General features: G+C 34.3%; 1 protein-coding gene across 2 annotated transcripts in view; it reads right to left on the bottom strand.

Moving 5' to 3' along the window:
• The window catches only part of LOC125675033 (uncharacterized), a 55,991-nt gene extending 42,477 nt beyond the window's left edge, over positions 1-13,514 (bottom strand). Inside the window, exons 1-3 of one of the 2 annotated variants that reach the window (XM_056159394.1) lie at positions 13,385-13,514; positions 5,280-5,364; positions 4,958-5,075 (exon numbers count right to left, since the gene is read on the bottom strand). In XM_056159394.1, the coding sequence (XP_056015369.1) occupies positions 4,958-5,075; positions 5,280-5,333 (172 nt within the window). In that variant the 5' untranslated portion in view covers positions 5,334-5,364; positions 13,385-13,514. The remainder of the gene's footprint in view (positions 1-4,957; positions 5,076-5,279; positions 5,365-13,384) is intronic. The other variant, XM_056159395.1, reaches the window with a different exon arrangement.
• Between the last annotated feature and the right edge of the window lie 9,032 nt (positions 13,515-22,546).

The following is a 22,546-nucleotide window of genomic DNA, read 5'->3' as shown; positions in this document are numbered from 1 at the left end:
GCTTTGGCCTGGCTTTTTAAAAAAAATGCAGGTGTGCAACCGAATGCAATCTTTGTTTATAAAATAAAAAAGTTTAATAATATCGAAAATGAAAGCGTGATAGCTTAATCGGTACCTTTATACCAAAGCATAATAGTGCGAGAGTTCGAATGCAAAATTCGGTTATATTTTCCCCGTAGAAATTGAATTAGTTCCAAGGTAAACATACAGGCTTTAAATATATACACTTGAAAATCAATTCATCACAACGTATTGTTCATTGTTTACATGTTTCAGTACCTGTAGTTTTATGACATGCATGTTTCCTATCAAAACAATTCCAACTTCATCGATCTGTCGTTTATATTACAAAGTTGTCGAACTCATTTAGGAGAAGTTACTCCATGATATATTTGGTAATGGAATATTCGCATCTACCCTGCTATAAGAGTGAATATTGGTAGTTGATAGATGAACGATGTCATATCTAGATATCTAAATTATTACCCATTTGTAAGCTAAAAGATAAAGTATACGCTTGTATGGTATGTTCCAATAGGACAAAACCCGGTGAACCCCGATCATTACATGTAAAAAAAAAAAATAGATAAAAAACATTTCTTAAGAAAACATTTTTAGTAGAAATGAACGATTCTGACTGAATTTACAATCAATGTCAACAGAACTACGACTCTAATCGTTTCATGCTTAAATTTTCGCAAATATTCAGTTCTACCATAAAGGGGGGGGGGTAAATCAAAATTCGCATGTAAAATTTATGGTAAAACTACATTCTTAAAACAAAAGAATGTATCGGCCAAATTCCCCTGTTGCTACATGTACGTCGCTGTAATAATTTGTTTATAGAATCGCCTTACATTTGTCGATAACTGACGCACGTGTTCTGTGACATAGTCTTATTTAAAAATACATGATAGCTAGTCATTGGTTACTATTTTCATCATTAAATCGTGGAACTGGTGTTGAAGTAATAGAACGCGATTTTCACACATAAGGAGAACTTTCTTTTCCTGCATTTACACTTTAACCATCCCACTCACCGTCGGTCATTTAGCATTTAGTGGCATGTGCACAAAACACCGTTTAATTTAATGACTATATCCGAATCATGCGCGGATCTAGAGTGGAGGTCCGGACACCCCCTCCCCTTTGGAATTAAAGTTGCATGTAATGAGCACTAAACCAGAGCACGATATTATCATTTGTATAAAACTGGAACGATTGTTTGATATCCTTTTCCCAATTTACATAATTACCGGTGATTAATGTAAACATTTTAACCAAGCAGTATTCTTGACTTTTTTTTTCAATTTCATTAGAAAGCTTTGTGGAAATAATGTAAGTTCTCAACAAAGCACAGGAATTTCGATACAGCGTGGTAATAATATATTAATTTTAGCAAAGCATGATATTTTGTAGCATTAAAGTTTAAACACTCGATGTTTTCTTTGTTTAAACTTCAAATAATTCAAATAACCGATGTTATAGAAATAAAGTAAAAATATTGAACAATTGTTCAATGTGTTGTAATCGTACACTACCATTATTTGGAAACGATAGGGAAATAAATTCAAACATAACTCTCCGAAATTTCGCTGCATTTAGATAGATGAAGTATGTCAGTCGTATGTCCTTTACTACAAAAGAAAATTGTATATTCCCAGATCCATGGAAATCGTGCAGCATGCAGAAAGTACCCTAAATAGGTGTCTGACAAAATCAAGTAACGAAGTCCTTGTACACAACGATGGCTTCGAAAAACATGTGCCGGTCATGGTCATGGTATGATGATATCGTGGCACTTTTGCACGATGATGAATATCTAATATGAATGTCAGATCGAATGAAACTTAATTGGCTGTTTTATAATAATTTAATTATGTACATATTGTTAAGTATAATATTTTCTACAATTTTACGTTCTGTAGTAATTTTCTTGAAAAAAAGTGTTTATCATATTCGACAAAATACGGTACTATGCTACACATCGATGTATTCTTCATGCTATTCAAGCATAAATATGATGGTTTGATAAGAGAATCAGGAAAAAGAGGCTAGATTTGGTCATAAAATGTTCCTTTATATGTCTGAAATGAACAATTTGCATCTAGAATCTAAAAATTTTCCCGGATCCCCACCCTCTTTAAGAGGAAAAAAGCCCCTCCCGCACTCTCCCCCTCATCGTATCGCGACTCGGGCGTCTACTTTCAGCAGCCGGACTAGTCACAAATCAGCAGGACTTGTAAATTATATATTCTAGTAGTCTTTTTCACTAGTATAGTGGGAAAAACTTAGTGTCAAAAACTGATTAGATCTTACACCTTTCATTATTTTGACAATTGTCGGAAAATATAAATATCCTTGACTGACGGCATTATATATGCTGATGCACTGTCATAGTGATTGACTTTGATATTATTAAAAGACAGTCTCTGCTTCATTCATCATTAGAAACTGGCTGAAAAGGAATTGTTGAATGATTTATTAGACAGGAAAACCAAGGTTGTTTTCATATATCCGACTAAATCGGCATGTATCAAAAGGTAGAATGGGGGGGGGGGGGGGGGTGTTGGGTTTCAAAAATATACAATCCTCTCCCATGCGGACTTCGGATGTGGTTTGAGACAACGAATATGATTTATGATTCAAACTTTTTTCCTTTGCGTAAATACTAATGCATTGAAAGATTTGTTATATAAAGATAATTGTCAGGAGCCTGTATATATATATATATTTTTTTTCAAATAAAGAGTCTAATTAATAGATGCAAGTTCATATGCTAAAACATTGAATATAATACCGACACGATTATTTTTTGTAGGGTTTATCATGGTGTCAGTGTCAACTCTTGTGTAGAACTTATCACATTGTTTCTAAATCTTATCACATCCTATAAGGTTCACATTCGGTCCCATTGTCATGTGTTGATTTTTTTTTTAAAAGTTCGTTTAATAATATTTCTTTTCACATATTCTGAATGGATTTCATGTTCTTTTTACTACATGTACAATCCAATGTAGCATTGGTCAGTGCGTGTTCCTTTGCTGAAAACAGTTAGTGCGCTCGAAAAAAAGAACAATGTGTACATATACACATAAGAATAACTTAAGGTAACCATGCGCTACGTATATATATGATATTCATTTAATTTAGATTAAAACAATGCAAATTGGATGCAAATGTAAATACAATGTTAAAATTGAATGAATATATATGGGTTGCTCTACAATTCTTAAATACAATTACACCAATCTTCCTTCAAATCACAGCATCCGCCGCATCGAACCATCTACAATTGATTAAAACTTTCCGAAAAAATCAATTAAATTTTTCAAATAAAAATCATAGTGCACATTTGTTTAATAAAACTTTGAGCATATGGCGACATAAATTGGATTACTTTCATATTGAGTTCATGACATAGCTTTCTTGTTCATGACGTCGCTTAAAGTAACGTCAAAATGGCACAACGGTATCGTAAACTATACTGTGTTTATATATGTTTTATACATAAGTAAAGCTTTTTACGAAGACATCATAACCATTTTATAGAAGTATACACCATATGAAGGAATTTTGAGAAATATCATTTAATTTGGACGCGGGGCCAAATTTGGCCCCAAACGTACCTTGTCCATATATGTAATAAACAATATGTAATTTAAATGAAGTTCTCTGTTAGTGTTGATTACAAATAATTGTTTCTAGATGAACTTCAGATGATTCAGAAGGGGTTTTCAGATTTACAGTCCACGGATTCCTCGGCAAACCACTGCCTACTTTTCATACTACTTAGAATGAAATTGTGATAAATTTTTACCCTCTCTGGACAGACAATATCTCTTTTTCTCTTCTGCCTTAAATTCGACAGCTTTATGTTCTCCTTTAAATATACTGTCTTTTCTCGATTCCTAAAACGAATAAAGCTTTCGAAAATTATCGTACTTTTTCATTGGATTTAATATACAATCCCGATAGTTTCCAAAGCTACACGGTAAAAGATGTTCACGATAAACGGAAAACCTGATACACGCAAAACACGATAGAAAACGGAAAACCTCATAAACGCAAAACACGATACGATAGGATACACGCACGATACGATATGATACATGCACGATACGATAGGATACACGCACGATAAAACACGATAGGAATGTCAAGAATAACGTTACGGGTACTGTACATGTATCATCTGCATATGGTGTATACATCTATCAACTGATTGGATACACAATAGCTTGTTCTACGTATGGGCAGTGTTTAAATCGAATCAGACTAAAGTTGATGGTGCGGGGGTCCCAACAGTCTCGTTTGAAACCAGCATTTCGCAAATTCTGTATTATAACGATCTAGTTTGCCAATACAATATATCATTGGGTCTAATAGTGTCTGACGTGTTTAATGCCGATTGTTAGTCCGTTCTTGACATACTGATTTTGACTATGGATGACTGTGTTTACCAGATCAAGATATATGGCTCAAGGCAGGTGTGCCCGGTAGGCATAGGATGCTTACTCCACCTTGACACCTGACTCCATCTCTGGTGTGTCCAGGAGTCCGTGTTTGCCAACTCTCTGTTTTGTATTGCTTATAGAAGTTATGAAATTGATCACTGTTCATTATCTTCGCCGTTCGTTGTAGTTTCCCTTCAGTTTTATCTGTTGTTACCTGTCATTTTTATACTGCCATAGTTTTATACTGATGTAGTTACTTGTCCATTTTATACTGCTGTAGTTACCTGTCAGTTTTATACTACTGTAGTTATCTGTGAGTTTTATACTGATGTAGTTACCTGTCAGTTTTATCTATAATTACGTGTTAGTTTTATACTGTCATAGTTACTTGTCATATTTATACTGTTGTAGCTGTCTGTAATTACCTGTCATTTATATTTAATTACCTGTCAGTTTTATACTATTGTAGTTACCTGTAAGTTTTACACTGATGTAGTTACCTGAGCTCTTCCTCTTCTGTTTGATCCTTGGTTGAGCTGGTGCTCCGGGTCGATCGACACCTAGGTCTGTAGTGCTGTGATTATCAGTATATATCCTGCATCGTGTTCTAACAGGATCCTATACACATTATGGTAAATACATTATAGTGTTTGAACTAGAAAGTTTGAGGAGCATGTTGATGTCAGCTGTTTTATCAATGATTTGGAGATGTACAAGACTATGATTAGTGAAGTATATACAAAACCTTTACATGAGGGATTTTGGCATTACACATTTACGTATATGCTGATGCAATATGTATCATTCATATTAGATACCTACACAAACCAGTTCCTCATCTCCTCGGCTATCTATGGAGGTTGGGCTCTCCGCCATAATTAGAATATCAAAGTCATCACGTCATTTTCTGAAACATTGCGAGGTAGCAATAAAAACAAATTTGAAATTAATCAGATTATATATATATACATGTAATTCAAAATTAGTCTCTATTATGCAGACCCTTGTCCTCCGCCTGCTATCACAATCATTTTACACGTATTCAATAATGATGATATTGTTGAGTAATATATTTGTACTTGATTGGCATATGTGACCAAGCCCACATTCATTATATTTTATTTTATGTTTTGTGAATTAAAAAATGCGCATCTGGTGCATCAAAAGTGGTACCGTATAAGTTTTACATATAAAGATTATGTAACATTAATTTTGCAGTATTCCCTATGTATTTGAATCGTAAAAAATGAAAGGCCTGGAAACTTCATTTTAGCATAAAAATGTTTAGGGACCCTGACTTATGAACTTTAAATTTTGAATATTTTGGATTAAAGCGCAGATTTGGGATAGTTTATAATCTCGTATGGGATTTCAGATTGGTATTAAAGCTATATCGGACACTGAATTTATATACCTACTGAAAGTTGATTTGTTATTGATATATTTTTTTCTCTCTAAATAATTGTAAATAAATTGTTTACAATCTCTGAATTGACTTTGTGATTGATTTCTGCTGACTTAAGGGATTGTTCTGACCATTAACGAAATTGAAAGCTCGTTCAGGAGAAAGAAACACCTCATTTCGCTGAATTATTGAATTCCATAGCCAGGAGAGATTAACTTCTTTTCTGTCATATACCTTCATTGCCGGGTTGTTGATCTTTTGGAAAAGGATTATATAAGCTGTACACTTCGGGCTAGAAATACACATTTCTTAATGTTAACTTAAAATTGGGTATTTAAACCTGTTCAGATTTTATTTTATGAGATATCGGCGCTAGAAATACTTTGTTGTTAAATTACGTGTTGTCTGTGTCTGAGCACACGTCTACTACTGAATCAGATTAATTACAGGCCGTGTTCTAGGCGTCATTGGTCTCCCCTTACGTAGAATTGATCTGAAATCAGATTTGATTATACTGGACCAGTTGTCTTAGGTGCTCGACCTACTATTCCTGTTTAAGGCGCTTCCTTGTTGCTAGACACGAATTAGCTGGTGACAAAGTTGTACAACATCCCATAGTTTGAGAGAAAATCACTTCCAACTCTCTGCATTTGAAACTCAGACGATGTACTTCACTGTCTAGTTTAAAACGCAAAACGCATCTTTTCAGATGTTCTGTTTATTTGTTTTAAACTGTTTTATATGTTATTACGACAATTATTAAAAACGATGAAGATAAGTGTAAATTATCATACATGTAATAGTTTATTTTTGAGTTGGTGATTGTGGCCACGACCTACAGAATACAATACATAAACTTAATTGTTAATTAATTGTTTTAACATTAATCCTTATAAACATTATCCTTATAATCCTTATCCTTATAAACCATATAGTCCTTATCCTTATAAAAATGTATCCTTATAAACATTATAGTCCTTATATTTATGAACTTTAATAGTGACAACATTCATGCTGGTACTGGGTGAGCAGATTCTCAGCAGAAGTTGTAAAAAGCACCTGTATTAGAGATTCAAAGCAACAAGTTTAGTCTCCTATTTGAATCCTGCTTTTTGTAATATTAAGGGAAACATTATAATCAAGGTCTTTGCCAAGTGTTTTCAGTTTTTTAACAGTGCCAAAGGCTTTCAAGTTCGATCAAGATTCGAGTTTAATGTGGGGTGCTTCAGTCGTCATGCATGTGTTAGGTGAAAGGTGAAGATAACGAACAGTGAAACATCTCATGATTCCCATAAGCAATACAAAATAGATAGTTGGCAAAACACGGACCCCTGGATATATCAAAGGTGAGATCAGTTGCCTAGGAGGAGTAAGCATCCCCTGTCGGCCGGTCACACCCGCAGTGAGCCCTATCTTGATCATGTAAACGGAACTATGCGTAGTCAAAATCAGTGTATAAAGAATGGTCTAACAATCGGTATGGAAAAGTCAAAATGTTGAAACCCTTGCATCATCAACTTGTATCACACGAAGACCAATAGCTTGGGTATCGAATCAGTTTAGATATACACACCATATGCAAGTGATAATGGAAACCATCACGTTTGTCATAAAGTTGAGTTCTTCGATTTCCGTTTATACCTACTTTCAATAAAATATTTAAGTATGAAGCAGAAGTGGACGACTCTGTGGTGTCTTTCATTTCGCGTTCACATGGATATATCGAAAGCTAAAGAATTATTACCAAAATTGATACGGCTTTCCTTTATATGCGATATTTAAATCCCACGGCAACAATGTGCTATTTATATAACTTGAACTTTTTAAAATCCCCTGATGTGCGTGGAGAGAGAGAGATAGAGAGAGAGAGGGGGAATATGTTTAAATGTATTCTTTGTCTATTTAAATCAAAATAACACAGGAAGGTAGCAACAGGACTGTCTCCTCCCCCTCTCCCTTATTTTGGTGTGTATACATGTAGTTGACAATACCTTCTGCCTGAAAAGTATTTAGAGTACTAGCTTGACACAGATCATCACGTGGCTAATTTTATATTCAGAAGGTCAACATGAGGTCAAGAGAGGTAAATGAGGTAGAATTAAAAAAGGGGTAGGTATTGCAGAGTTTTATGAATTCCATCACCGACATTATATTGTACGATCTTAACTTTTGAATATGATTTTGTTTCTTAGAAAAAGAAAAATTAGAATAGAAAGGAGAAATCTGGAAAACCTTGTGTTCAATGCAAGGTGAAGATAACAAACAGTGATTAATCTCATAACTCCTACAAGCAATACAAAATAGATAGTTGGGCAAACACGGACCCCTGGACACACCAGAGGTGGGATCAGGTGCCTAGGAGGAGTAAGCACCCCCTGTTGACTGGTCACACCCGCCGTGAGCCCCATATCCTGATCAGGTAAACGGAGTTATCCGCAGTCAAAATCAGTGTGCCAAGAACGGCTTAACAATCGGTATGAAACACGTCAGACAGCATTTGACCCAATGCGAGGTTGTATTGACGAACTGGATCGTTATAACGACAATAGAATTTTCGAAATGCTGACTTCAATCTAGACTGTTGAACTCCCTGTACCATCAACTTGTTTGTCAGTAGCTTACCTCGATTTAAAAACTGACTATACCCAGAACAAGCTTTTGCATATCGAATCAGTTGAGATATATAAACACCATATGCAGGTGATAATGGAATATTGCTACATAAATGTTGGAAGTTGACGACGGAGAAGCTGAAATCATCCCGTTTGTCATACAGTTGAGTTGTTAGTGTGCCGTTAATGTCTACTTTCAATAAAATATCTAAGTATGAAGCAGAAGTGGACGACTCTGTGGTGTCCTTTATTTCGAGCTCACAGGGATATATCAAATCGACATATGAATGAAAGCTATCATTGTTAATAGACAAAACGTCACCGATATATCTAAAAGTCGAATTGAAGGTCACAGCGAAAGATTTTTTCTTCTCACGTAGAAGTTTTTGAATAAATTCTGCTTCATATGAATATAAAAACAGGTCAGCTAACAAAGGAGCACAATTCGTGCCCATGGGAATTCCAACAGACTGTTGGAAGACCTGATCACCAAAGAACACGAAGATATTGTTAATGAGGAACTCTAGCATATTTTTTATTTCAACTTCAGAGTACTTGTGCGTGGAATCAGAGTGGTGTTTAATAAAGTAAGTTTTTGAATGACTGATCACTAGATATGAATATTTCCGTTTTCCGTTTTTGTTGAAGAGGCAACTGTCTATGATGTCAAAAAGTCTAGTCTTTAATTTATCGTGAGGAATGGTCGCGTATAGTGTTGAAAAGTCATAGGTTTTAATGCTATTGATTTGGGAAAAATTCTGTGATTTCAAGTTTACTAAAAGTTCTTTAGAATTGTTTAGAATCCACATTTGATTAACACCACTTCTGGCATATGTAGTCGCAAAGTATGTTTGAAGTTTCTCCTTCACAGCTGTTAACATTTTCGTGAGGAGCAAAGATAGGGGCTTGGTAGAACACTTACTGGATCCAGCATTGTATCTTTGTTCAATATAAACAAAAACTTCAAAAACCGGTCATTCGATGGATATCAATAGCGATGTAACAAAACCAGACAATTCCCACTTCAAAGGACGGTATAGCTTTTAATGTTGACGAGCTTTTCAGTAAATTGAAATACCAAACCTATAAATTATGCTATTAATAAACATCGTGGGACACTGTAAATGGCAAAATTCAAACGCTGATGATTTATTAAATCATTGGTGGCCATATGTCACAGATAAAGTGGGGAGTTCCTTTGACATGAAACATTTTGTAAAGAGTAAAAGTATGTTTAAAGGAACATAGATTGAAAATATAATATGTACAAATTAAATGTCCATCGGGGATTCGAACCAGGTCGTTTAGAAATAGAAATCATGCCTTCATATTTAGAAGTCGACGGTCTTAACCACTCCAAGCCGTACGAAATTATCTTCAATGGAAAATTTACGTTCATGTGAAATGGAAAATAAAATTAGTGAAATTGCTTTCATTTTTTAAAATTAAAAATATTCAACAAAATGCCCCCGTGAAACGAAATGTTAATGCAACAGTTTTACTATGAAAACTCGAACAACATGTTCACGCTAAATTTATTTTGTTTCACGGAGGCAGTTTTTCCCCCAGTTTTTCCCCTGAAATTCGGGGATATACCCATGTACTTTAAAGGAAAAAATATATAAATTGCTTACTGCTTGATTTAAACTGAAATTAGTTTGGCTATTTTTTGTTTATACGCGTCTTTTAAACTTATTTTCAAAAATGTTTGAATCAAGACGTGAGTTTCAATTAGTTTTATAATATATTAGAATAACTTTGATTCATCGATCTTTCACACAACACCTATAGGAAAATTAACATGAGCCTTGCAATGTTCACCTTCTATTAATACAGTAGAATATGGACATATCGTGTTCTAAAGATTCAAGGCAACAAGTCTAGTCGCCTGTTTGAATCCTGCTTTTTGTAATTTTCTAATTAGGATTCTGAAAAAATCAATAGACCCATGGATTACATCGCTCACCTGATTCTCGTTGACCCTTCCTTTCTTCAGGTGTTGTGATTTTAGAGATTTTTTATCAATCTTTATTCCCAGCAAAGATTTTGACCCCATATTGTGACCCCAATCTAGTCCCAAAGGATCACATCAAACCGAAAATGAAACCACAGTATAAGGAGTTGTCTAGTGACTAACACGTTATTGCTGTTCTGATTAAAACCAATGTCACAAGGTCATACATCATTGTTCGTTATCTTCACCTTTCATGACTGACCTTATCATAAAAAAATCTGTATACAAAACATGATAGCTCAATCGTAATTAGTTGAGAAGATATTGAATGGGTCAGATGTTTATCCAAAATATACCAACCGTCCAGACCAAGAACAGAATATCAAACACCAAAGTAAAACAACAATTTGTTATAACCAAATTACAAGCGAAATGTCAAAGTCTTACCTTAAATAGGTCAAGAAATATGGAATAGGTCAGGACTTTTTGAAGTAGGGCAAACGCCAAGGTCAAAATCACCAAGTCAGATGATATGATATGAAAGGTAAGCTCTTGTCATATGAAATTTATATTCATGATTCGAAAGATCTATCTTGAATATATGCATATTGCATAGATTAAATTTTTATCAAGAGTACATGTTGGTCACACTTTCATGTCAAGGTCATGGTATCAGATACCATTGCATCAAATCAAATTCTATCGTAAAAAAATAAATACAAAATATGAAAGACCTAGCTTGAATAGGTCAGAACATATTTTTAAAGATTTTTCCAATATTTCAGAATATTGCACGAAGGAAAGAAAAAATAATTGTTAACCTTAATAAATATATGCAATGATTTTCACAAATAAGAAAACTGGCAAATTTCAACACTGTTATAAGTACTCAATAATTCATATTACACATGAATATAAGTATTTGGGAATTATTTTCAGTTGTAATGGTTAACTTAAATATGCAGCTGCACAGCTAACTGACCATGCACGGTAAGCTTTTTACGCAACCAAACAGTCCTTACCCTTTTATAATAAATTATTTGTAAACACTTTTAAAACTTGAATCTACTCTTAATGAATCTATCATTATATAGGGTTCTGAAATTTGGAGTTCAGACTTGAATATCAACATTAACCCTATGAAAAAATACAGCATTTAATATCAAAAGACATTTTTGGGTGTACAGAAGAACGCTTCAGATTTAGCCATTAAATAAGAACTGGGACATTCCCCCATCTTCTTTAAAGCTTTCCTCTCTATGTTCAATTTCTACAAAACACTGAAAAGTTATGATGAAAATGAAATTGAAGATTCAATACTTATGATTGCTGAGATATGATAACCTTTAAAATAATGTCATACAGGAAAAGTGGCAGGGACAAATAATAGATTTAAGAAAAAACTAAGTCTTTCATCACTAGATATTAATGAAAGCACATATTACAACTACTTGAAAAACCACTGCATGTATATTGATGATATTAACATGTAACTCCAAAATACCGAATTCTCTAATCGTGGAAAATTACTATTTTACAGTACATTTACAAAGAATTATGACTTACAAAATCTTGTAATTAAAAAAAAATATATCGTTTTTTTCTATTTTTCGTCAGTTTTGCAAAACTACTGTTGAAGATTAAGTACATTTTTATATGACTGTTTCATGTATCAGCAGATAAGGAAGAAACATTACGCTTTGAACATTTTCAAATCAAATGAGGATATATCAAAGGACAACCATTGTAAATCACTATGTAACCCTGTGAATGTAGTCCATGCTAGACGATTATGTAAAAGGTGAATATATCGAACGGTGATCAATCTCATAACTCCTGTAATCAATACAAAATAGAGAGTTGAGCAAACACGGATCCCTGGATATACCATGCATTTTTACACGATGTTTTCAATTGCGCACCAAATGTAAAGTGCTAAAATAATATTTAATTGATGTTATGTGCAATTTTAAATTATATACATGTACAGTTTGATATCACAGGTACATGCCAAATATATACTTGTATTTACAAATATGTATACAAAATGAACTGCTGGTATTTAGTTTATCATCATGATATATCTCATGTTGTGTGACATGATTGTATGCCAACATGCTTGGTGAATCAATAAATAAATTAAATATTTCAGCATATAAAAATTGGCTTCCCCGTTCACGTCCTCACCCTACCCCTGTGACCATGATCAACACTATGCCAGGAAGGTTTCCTGTAAAGAATTTTTCTGACCCAGTGGTTTTTGAGGGGATTTTCTAATATTTCTCTATAAATTCACATTTAAACCCATGATCCCTTTTTGTGATCCTATCCAACCCACGGGAGCAAAGAAAAATCTTGACGACCCTACCCTATTTATGCCTTTCGTAATTATCTCCCCTTTAAAGGGGACGTGACCATTCATTTGAATAATCTTGAAATCTTTACCCTGAGCTGTTGTGCACCAGGTTTTATTGAAATTGGTCAAGCAGTCATTGAGACGGGGAGGAAAATGTGAAAGCGAACACGATTATTTTACACCATTCAAAATCAACATCTCTAGCATTGAAACAAAATGGGACATTCAAATTAGCAATACTAGCATTGAATAAACATTGCAAGCATCAACACATGGTAAGATAAATATTACTAATTAAGTCTATAAGCATTCAAACCAGCACATATCGGTGACATTCCAGATGAAATATTACATTTTATAGGAAAATCAACACACATACTGTAAGAGAGATAAGTTCCTGTGTTGCATTAATTGATCTTCCTCGCCATTTAAACTTTCTAGATTAAACATTTCTATATCTAATCGATACGTTTCCTCATCTGTTTTTGTCTACGAACAACTAACACATATTAACAAGTAGATCTACATGATTGACATTTTGTTTTGGTTTCATTTTGATAAAAATAATCATAACAAAGTTAAATTATCAATCCACATTACCTGTCTACCGTTGATCTGTTGTGGATCAATTTTCCACCATTTTGCACCATATGATTTGCACGTTTTTGAAAAGGGTGACCCAAGGGGAACCATACTTCAACGTATGTATACTTAAGATGTACTCACAACTAAATGAAATTGGAATATGAAATGAATATTTATCTCAAATACATCTGAATTATTGTTTTCAAACACTTCTTTTTGCCAGAACATCGATAATCAATAACTCTAACTTAGATAAACCGAAAGTAGATTAATGATTTTACTATAGCGATCAGGCACTCAAAGGGGGGGGGGGGGGCACTTTTTACTGCCGGAAAATTAATCAAACCATGTTTCGAAAATAAAATGTACGCATGCTTTTAGAAGAAAACAAAGTACTAGTTGAAACAAAACATTCTTGTATTTCAATCAGTGTCCTTTCTATGATTCAAAGATATAAAACATTGTGTTGCTGAAACGTGGAATGGAAAACGGAATGGGAGGGAAAACGGAAATATTATATATAATGGTATGGGGAGGTCAGCATTTCTGAAAATCAAAAGAAATGTTATGAACAAGGGAAGCAGAAATTACAGAGAGAACAGGAAGTCATCCTAAGAATCCACCGCTTCATATACCTCATACTAATATATATATATATATATATATATATATATATATATATATATATAAAGCACAGAAAATTTCACTTTATGTGGATACCTACTTCCGCCCCTACCCGGGGTTAAACTCACGACCTGCGGAACCAAATCTCCTAGCAGCATGTAACCAGCGCGCTAGACCGCTCAACCATCTAGGCAAGTCAAAAAACTTGCTTTCGATGACGATGGAATTCTCGCCACGCTGTCACACGCTACACGGTCATTGAGAATGGAAATGGGATACAGTTATTTAACGTACATTTAAGAGGATCATACATGATACACATTGCATTCGAAATATTCTATATAAAGCACAGAAATAGCAATGAACTCTTAAAACATAACTGCCCTAAGTGAAGAAATAATTAATATAAAGCACAGAAAATTTCACTTTATATTAATTATTTCTTCACTTAGGGCAGTTATGTTCATTTAAGAGTTCATTATATATATATATATTTGAAAATTACTATTACTTATTTTGAAAATCATTAAGCAAGTGCATGTAGGTACCCTTTTCTTATATCCGCGTTGTCATTCTCACACCCCCCCCCCCTCCTTCCTCACTGATTGTGACATTATTTTGATTCATAAATATTTGAAATAAAATATATATTGCGAACGAATTCAATTAAAGTTGGACTTTTTCAATTACATTGCTTTGTTCTGCTGTCACTTTGTATAATACATAATTTTATGAACCATTCCAATGAATAATAGTTTATAACACCCCCCCCCCCCAACAGCATTAAAAAGAATCATTTTCTCAAACCTTTTCCCAAATATAGTTTTTTCAGATCGAACTTGCTTTTAATCGATTTTGATATTTTTTTTAGATAATGTACTTGAATTTATTTTTAGATCTACCTGTGGTATAGTACATTGTATACATGTACATACTTGAATCGCATCAAAAATTAAAGGTAACAGGTCTATGTACATGGGTACAAAATGTTGCCTCATGTAAGATCCATTTATGTAAAGTTAACGTTCTTACATGCACCGATATCTTGAAGATAAATGTTCAACCTGAACTAATAACTTGATAAAAAACGACCTATTGAAACAGAATCATTGTAAACTAAGATGAGAGTTAAGATCTTAGTAAAAGGAAATAACAGGCTTATATCAAAATAGTAATGTACATGTATGAAATAGCTAAACGCGTGAAGGCTATGGTTAAAAGGCTTGTTTTATAATAGTAATGTATGAAATAGCTAATCGCTTGCGAAAGATTTTGTGTTTGAATTGCATTAAAAAGTCATCTAATTTATTGTGATGTGGATATTGCATTCGATGGGGGGTGATCCCTCAAAACCCCTCGCATATTGAAGAGAATGCCAATTGCGATGTCTAAGTGAATATGAAAAAGATTTTAATGATTATGGTCAATGTATTTTTTCAATAGAATTGAGTTTGAAATCAAAATGATAATAAGTAATAAGATACAAGTTGTGATGTTAAAAATAAACTGCCAGAAGTTGTTGCCTATATACACAAACGTAGAATTAGATTGCTGCGGCCACTCAATCTCTGTTAGTTAAAAACCCGGTAATTATATATCGCTTGGGTTTGAATGCACTGTTAAAGAGTAAAGCAATAAAACGTGAAATGTAGGGTACCCAAGTTTGCCGATGTAAAAACAATAAACCAGATAGTATAGAAGTTTAAACTGTGTTTTAATATATTCACAATTTGTACATTACCAAGCTAGATTACCATCAAGGCTCATCCCAAAATTTAATACACTTTCAAAGATATGCAGAAATCCCTATTTCTCTCTCGAACTTTTGCTGTGTACAAGCTATTGCATAAAATGTATAGCATTATATTTCATTTCTAAGGTTGACTTCTTACCCAATTCATAAACTAAAGTCCTTCATAGATCGCCTGGAGGTTATAAAACTTTTACTGTACTCAAACTCAGCTATGTTTGTTTTGAGTAAACTCTGAGCAAGCCCCTGGCATACTCAAAAAATCTTGAGCATGTATTCCATTGAATATAAGAATAATTTTATAAAAGTTTTGTAACCTCTGCTTTTGAGAATGAGTAGGATTTAGAGCACAGATTTTGAGTTGGAGTATGAAAACGTGCTCAAAAAAGTTTTATAACCCCCAGGCCTGAGTAACTGAATGTTGCAGAAACTTAGAAATGCTATATAATGCTGTACATTTGATGTGATAGAATGTCAGCTGAAATTCAAAAGTCGACCAAATATCATATATGATCCAATATTATTTAAGGCGCAGACGTCTCGGAGTTTCTAGGAATGTTTATACAGCTGAGTCGCGGGTTGAACACACGAATTAACGTTTTCTATCTATTAAAAACAATACCAAAACTTATATTTCACCTGTACGAGCAGAATCGGCCTCGACAATCATAACCGCTGTTTACTTCAAATATTATTGTTTTAAATTGTCGTTTGTGTTTTTAAAAAGTTTACTGGCCAAGATCTAATAAACCGTATCCCCACCACTTTCCTCCATTGCTCCTCTCTCTCTCTCTCTCTCTCTCTCTCTCTCTCTCTCTCATACAGTGTGCGTGAGTAGGATTTTTAATTAATTACATGAAAATGACTAATCAAGTACGATTTAGTTATAACTTACGGATTTCACTTCATATACGGAAAGAATACGGTGTACCGTGGAAGCTGTTACTCTAAAGGAAGTGTTTCGGAGTTAATTGACAAATGTATTCATTTGCAAGTACAGGTGAATTTCACACAATGCTGATAAAAAGTGTGTATTTACAGTATGGTTCAATAACCCGGTACAATATGTACTTTAAACGATGTCTGGTATAGCACTGTCGGATCTTACACTCCTCTAAATATCCCTGAACAATTTAATTACTGACACTGGATTATATGAACGATATTCCTCATACTATTTAGCAAATCACCCGTCCTTTCTAACATCACTGATGTACAGGGAGATGGAAAACAATGTACGGAAACTTTACAATAATGCTTCTTTTCATTTAAAATTTAGTATATTAGTACAAAACTCTGTTAGCCGTTTAAAATCTTTAACGTAGACATAGTTAATTCATATGAAGACCGCCTCTTAATTTAACTGGCAACCACTACTTATTTTCTGCCACCGTCTGGGGGCCACCACCTTATTTATCAGGCAACCGCTATTTCATTTATCTGGCGGCCGTTATATAATTTAATGGCGACCGCTACTTAATTTATGTGGCGGTCGCCCTCCCCCTCCCTCTAATAATAATAATGATAATAATAATAACAAGTCAACAGTACGAAGTAAATTATTTTTGAAAGAGGTAGCTGCCATGAATATGAATTTGTCAACATAAATACTCAATTATTCATAAGTAACTTGTAAACGGCGGAAGATTTATACTACGTTACTACAATATGCAAGGTGAAGATAACGAACAGTGATCAATCTCATAACTCCTATAAGCAATACAAAATAGATAGTTGGGCAAACACGGACCCCTGGACACACCAGAGGTGGGATTAGGTGCCTAGGAGGAGTAATCATCCCCTGTTGACCAGTCACACCCGCCGTGAGCCCTATATCTTGATCAGGTAAACGGAGTTATCCGCAGTCAAAATCAGTGTGCCAAGAACGGCTTAACAATCGGTATGAAACACGTCAGACAGCATTTGACCCAATGATAGGTTGTACTGACGAAGTAGATCGTTATAACGACCATAGAATTTGCGAAATCCTGACTTCAATCGAGACTGTTGAAATCCCTGTACCATCAACTTGTTTGTCAGTAGCTTACCTCGGTTTAAAAACTGACTATACGCAGAACAAGTTCTTGCAATATATTTAAAACATTCCGGGGTCTGATTTTAGTGGGTCGGGGGATTTCATAGTTTTATATCAAAATTACATTGATTTTAATATTATACTTCACTAATATAATTAAATATTTGTGAGATATAAAATATGCTAAACACTGCATCGATATCTGGAGGAGGAGAGGGGGGGGGGGGGGGGGGGGGGGTCACCCCTTGCGCCAAATCCCCCTTTTTGAAATTCAATAATGATGATATGATGGTTTGACACTTAAACAAAAATTATACTAGAATTGTATAACCGTATATTTATCAAAATCAAATTTCTACAATACTGAGAGTGGTTTAAAACCAGTAAGTCTTTAAGCTCGCCTTTAACATTCATTCATTCTTTTGTGCGGCATTCCTCGGCATTCAGGACGAGAATTCCATGTTCATATACATCCAGTTGTGTAACAATAGAGTTAGGGGAGGACCGATAAAAATGTTTTCGATTTTTCAAACAAAGAGTAGTACTACCCCCCCCCCCTCCCTCACCACCCACACATCGTGTTTCTCACTCCACGCAACCCCTCTCTCTCTCAGACCCCCTCCCCCCCCCCCCCCACTTTTCACACACACATCCTCTCTCTCACCACGCTGATACCCCCTCTCCTACAACAATGTACACATCCTTTTTCTCAAACACCACGCACACATCCTCTCTCTCGCACACCACGCAGCCATTCTCGTTCTCACCATAGACACATCTTTCTCCTTTTAAATCGTAGCTTTTGATGATGATTATAAATATTTTCAGACCATGACCCTGCCTAATCATCTCTGACTTTGTACCCGTTTGGCAGTTCGAAGAACAAAATTATTTTTTGTATAGCGTTGATTTAGGATAACAGACATTTATAAGACGATGTCAGTAATTTACACACTACTCTATATGCTAACAAAATCTAAAAAGCAGATCGCTAAATAAGGAATTGGAATATCATCCATTTATTTACAATTTTAAAGCATTAAACATTTTTACATTTTAAGCATTCGGATCGGGATGTATCAGTATCTTATTCGTTTCATATTCATGTTCATTTTCATACCCGTTTTATGTTCAGAAAAGTCTTTAGTGAAAACCACCGGTCGTTCGGATATGACCCTAAATCGGAGGTCTCGTGTTGAGGTCACCTTGTGTAAATTAAGGAAATATCAATGCTACAGCTCTGGATATTACAAATGCAAGGTGCATATGTCTAATTTTGTGGTACTTTACCTACAACTGGTGATGAACAATCATCGATGTGACGTAAGCAATCTGGTAAAGGATATCGAGTTGATTATCCAGTAGCGGGCGCTGCTTTTGAAGTACATGTAAGGAACGGACAGTCTAACTAGGTGGATATGGATTTGGATGGATGCAACGTAATACAGCAAAAGACTACAGAGGACCAGTTGGTGTTCAAATGTTCAGGAAGTAGTTCAGACATTGTTGTCTAGTTCACGCACGCATCAACATATACTCCTACTTTAATCACTTAAATCTAACTGATTATTTCCATGATGCCAATAACTTCTAGGTAGCAGTAATAATTCGTGCATATCCACAACATTTAAGGTAGTTACTGATAGCTAGCCACTAAAATAACACTAAGTGAATTTTCCCCATGTTATTTCTTATTCCTATGATATTTAGATTTTATCCTATATATATATATATATATATATATATATATATATATATATATAACCAACAAAAGTAAATCAGGTGAAGTCTGAAGAAAGATGAGATTGAAATATTATTTTCATCTGCGGCCCAAAGCCAAAATTTGGCACCAGTGAGATAATTCACCAGGGGTCACTAAAATAGGTTTTCACTCCGGAATTTTTTTTGTCATAATCTATAAATGTACTAGTTATATAAGTTAGATGTATTAAAATTAACATTAACTATAAATTCAAAGTGTATGTAAGGAAAACACATGGATGAGTTGACCCTGTAATCGCCCAGATTTTCCGTAAATGATGCATTTTATCAGATACTATCCGATATTAATTTTCTGATAAAAACCAATTCTACTCAGTCTTGTTTATGTTCTTTCACTTTTACATTCAGTCGAAATATTTCAAAAGAATTCGAAGCTATACCCGATAGACTTAAAATCTCAAATACCTTAAAACTGATCAAAACATTATTCTTGTGGTATTGCACTGAGAGAAGGAAATTGAATATTATTTCTTGGCTTTTTTTAATTTTTTGTTTTTGTTTATTCTATTTCATTTAGATTATTATCACCCATTTCCCCCTTCTTTAAAGTTTTAGACATTTCGGGTATTTAGTGTATTCATTAAAATGGCAGATCTTGTCAATAGTTGATGCGGCTGGGGAAAAATAAGTCGTGTAACGTCTCCACGAAGAACATTATTAAAATATGAAGAAGTAAGTAGCGTATAATTGATGTGAAATTTTAATTGACAGGTCCGAAATCTTCCATACTAGTCTGAATTTCGCTGCTGCCATAGGCGAGAAACGACTCCATGACCTGGACCGGTAAATGTCCTAGTAAAAATAAACAAGTGAAATCGAGAGAACGATGACGTATATCTTTGTTATTTTAAGAACCAGTGATTTGAGATTTGGCATGCAAGTAGTTAAAACATTAATTTATGCAAGGAAAACGACAAACTACGCATATCTGACCTAGTTTAAGATTTTTTTAGGCATTTGAAGCGAGTGGTTAGTTTTTTATCTGTGTCAGAGTTAGACCCCTTTCTATATTTATGGTATCACAGAGTTTGGGCCCAAAACGGGCTTAGCCCCTGTGATTCTCACAACTTCATCTTGTTAAAATCCCTTGAAACGCGTGGGGCTATCTATAGACGCCTGTCATAGGCGTACTCTCTAGACATATTTACTTTTTAAATGTTTTCTTTTCTATGCTGTTTTAGAGGGAAAATTAATAACTTTATTACATAAACTTCGGATCGTATAGCTTCCAGCGAATACAATATAAAATAGGCTGAATGCCTGAGAGAGAGAGAGAGAGAGAGAGAGAGAGAGAGAGAGAGAGAGAGAGAGAGAGAGAGAGAGATGAATGTGTATTTTGTGTCGATTAAAATCAAAATAACATGGACGTACCATCAGAAAGAAGAGACTACCCCCTCCTCGTGTCCCCTATTTTGTTGGTATACATCTAGTTGACAATACCGTGTGGTCTGACATTAGCGTGGAACAGATTATCACGTGGTTGATTTGATATTCAGCAGGTCAAGATGAGGTCAAGACAGGTAAATGAGGTAGAAAAAACCGTGTACTTTTTGCAGATTGTTTTTAATTTAACGTAAGTCGCGGGTTTACAGACCTTTTGTCACTCGAAAACCCCACCTGAAAATTTGACAGATGTATCTTGACAGTGTATATATGACTCTGTGGAAATTATTTTTTCATTCCACAGCATAGTTTTCTTTTTAGTAATTACGTCTTCAATGTACCATTGTTTTAACGGTATCGACACTGTTTTCCATTGTTTATATAGAATAGAATAGTGATTGACTTTATCCACTGCATAATTCAACTTAGAATAGACATAATTTGATGTTGTTCATCTTGATAATATTAATATCAAAGCGAAACAAAAACAATTTGAAAACATTCATGGAAAAATATGAAGAAACAGATGTCAAAGTTTGATAAAACCCATCAAAGCAGCAGTATTTAACAAATAACGTTACAAATATCCCCAACGTCATTCAACAACGTTATTCATTTACTTTTCATGCATCACTTCAAAAAGAACTCAAAACAACGTTATTGACTCCTAGATTTGAAGGGGAAATCAAATATTTATGGACAAATTAATCAGTTATTTACAAAATGCATATCGCAAAATTTCTGAACCTAAGCACGTGTATATTGACCATTCGCAACCTAATCACGTGTATATAGACCATGCGCAACCTAATCACGTGTATATAGACCATACGATTCTGTAAGAGCACTAACAGAAAAACTGTCTTAGGGTCTTGAAGGTTAAATTCATTATGCTTAATTTTCTGGGGGGGGGGGGGGGATCAAAATGTTTTAGAAACAATTATCTTTAAGTATTACAATATACATGTATATTGAAACTGCATTGTATTACGGTCCCTGGTCAGTGAAAGGTGTATGTGGTTTGAACAACCATGAATATGCACTCAATCCGTGCGGATATTTCATAAACATGAAGTTTTTCTTTCTTTCATCATACATGTACTCTTATATGAAATTTTTAATCCCTATTATTTTCATCCGAAAGACCCGTGATTCTCACTTTGCAATGCCAAAAGTTTGACGAAGAAGCAATCACTATTTATGTTTACGTCAATTGTTTGACGCTTTATGACGACGTTCGACGTACGATTTCCTTCCCTGACACATAATCTCACTTCTGGTGTTTCTAAGGTGTGCTTATTCTGATCTCGGTTTTGTATTCACATTTGATATATAAGATTGCTCGCTGTTCCGTGTACTAAACTTTTTAAATCCGTAAAATTTTATTACAATCGTTATTAGGAATTTGTCTGCACAAAAAAATTAAATAAATGAGTAAATATTTCTAATAAAACACTTTTTAACTAGCGACATATTTATGGCCAGAGTTTTCTTACTTATCTATTACATAAAATCGAGTAATCTATGATAAAAGCACCATGTTGAAAAATTCTTCGCGCAGATAGTGAAGCATGGGCCTATGAAAAATATGATGCTTAAAAAA

Source organism: Ostrea edulis, chromosome 3, assembly GCF_947568905.1.
Source record: "Ostrea edulis chromosome 3, xbOstEdul1.1, whole genome shotgun sequence".
Lineage (NCBI taxonomy): Eukaryota > Metazoa > Mollusca > Bivalvia > Ostreida > Ostreidae > Ostrea > Ostrea edulis.
The sequence above is the reverse complement of the archived record's forward strand: the minus strand, read 5'-3'. Positions and strand labels throughout refer to the sequence as shown.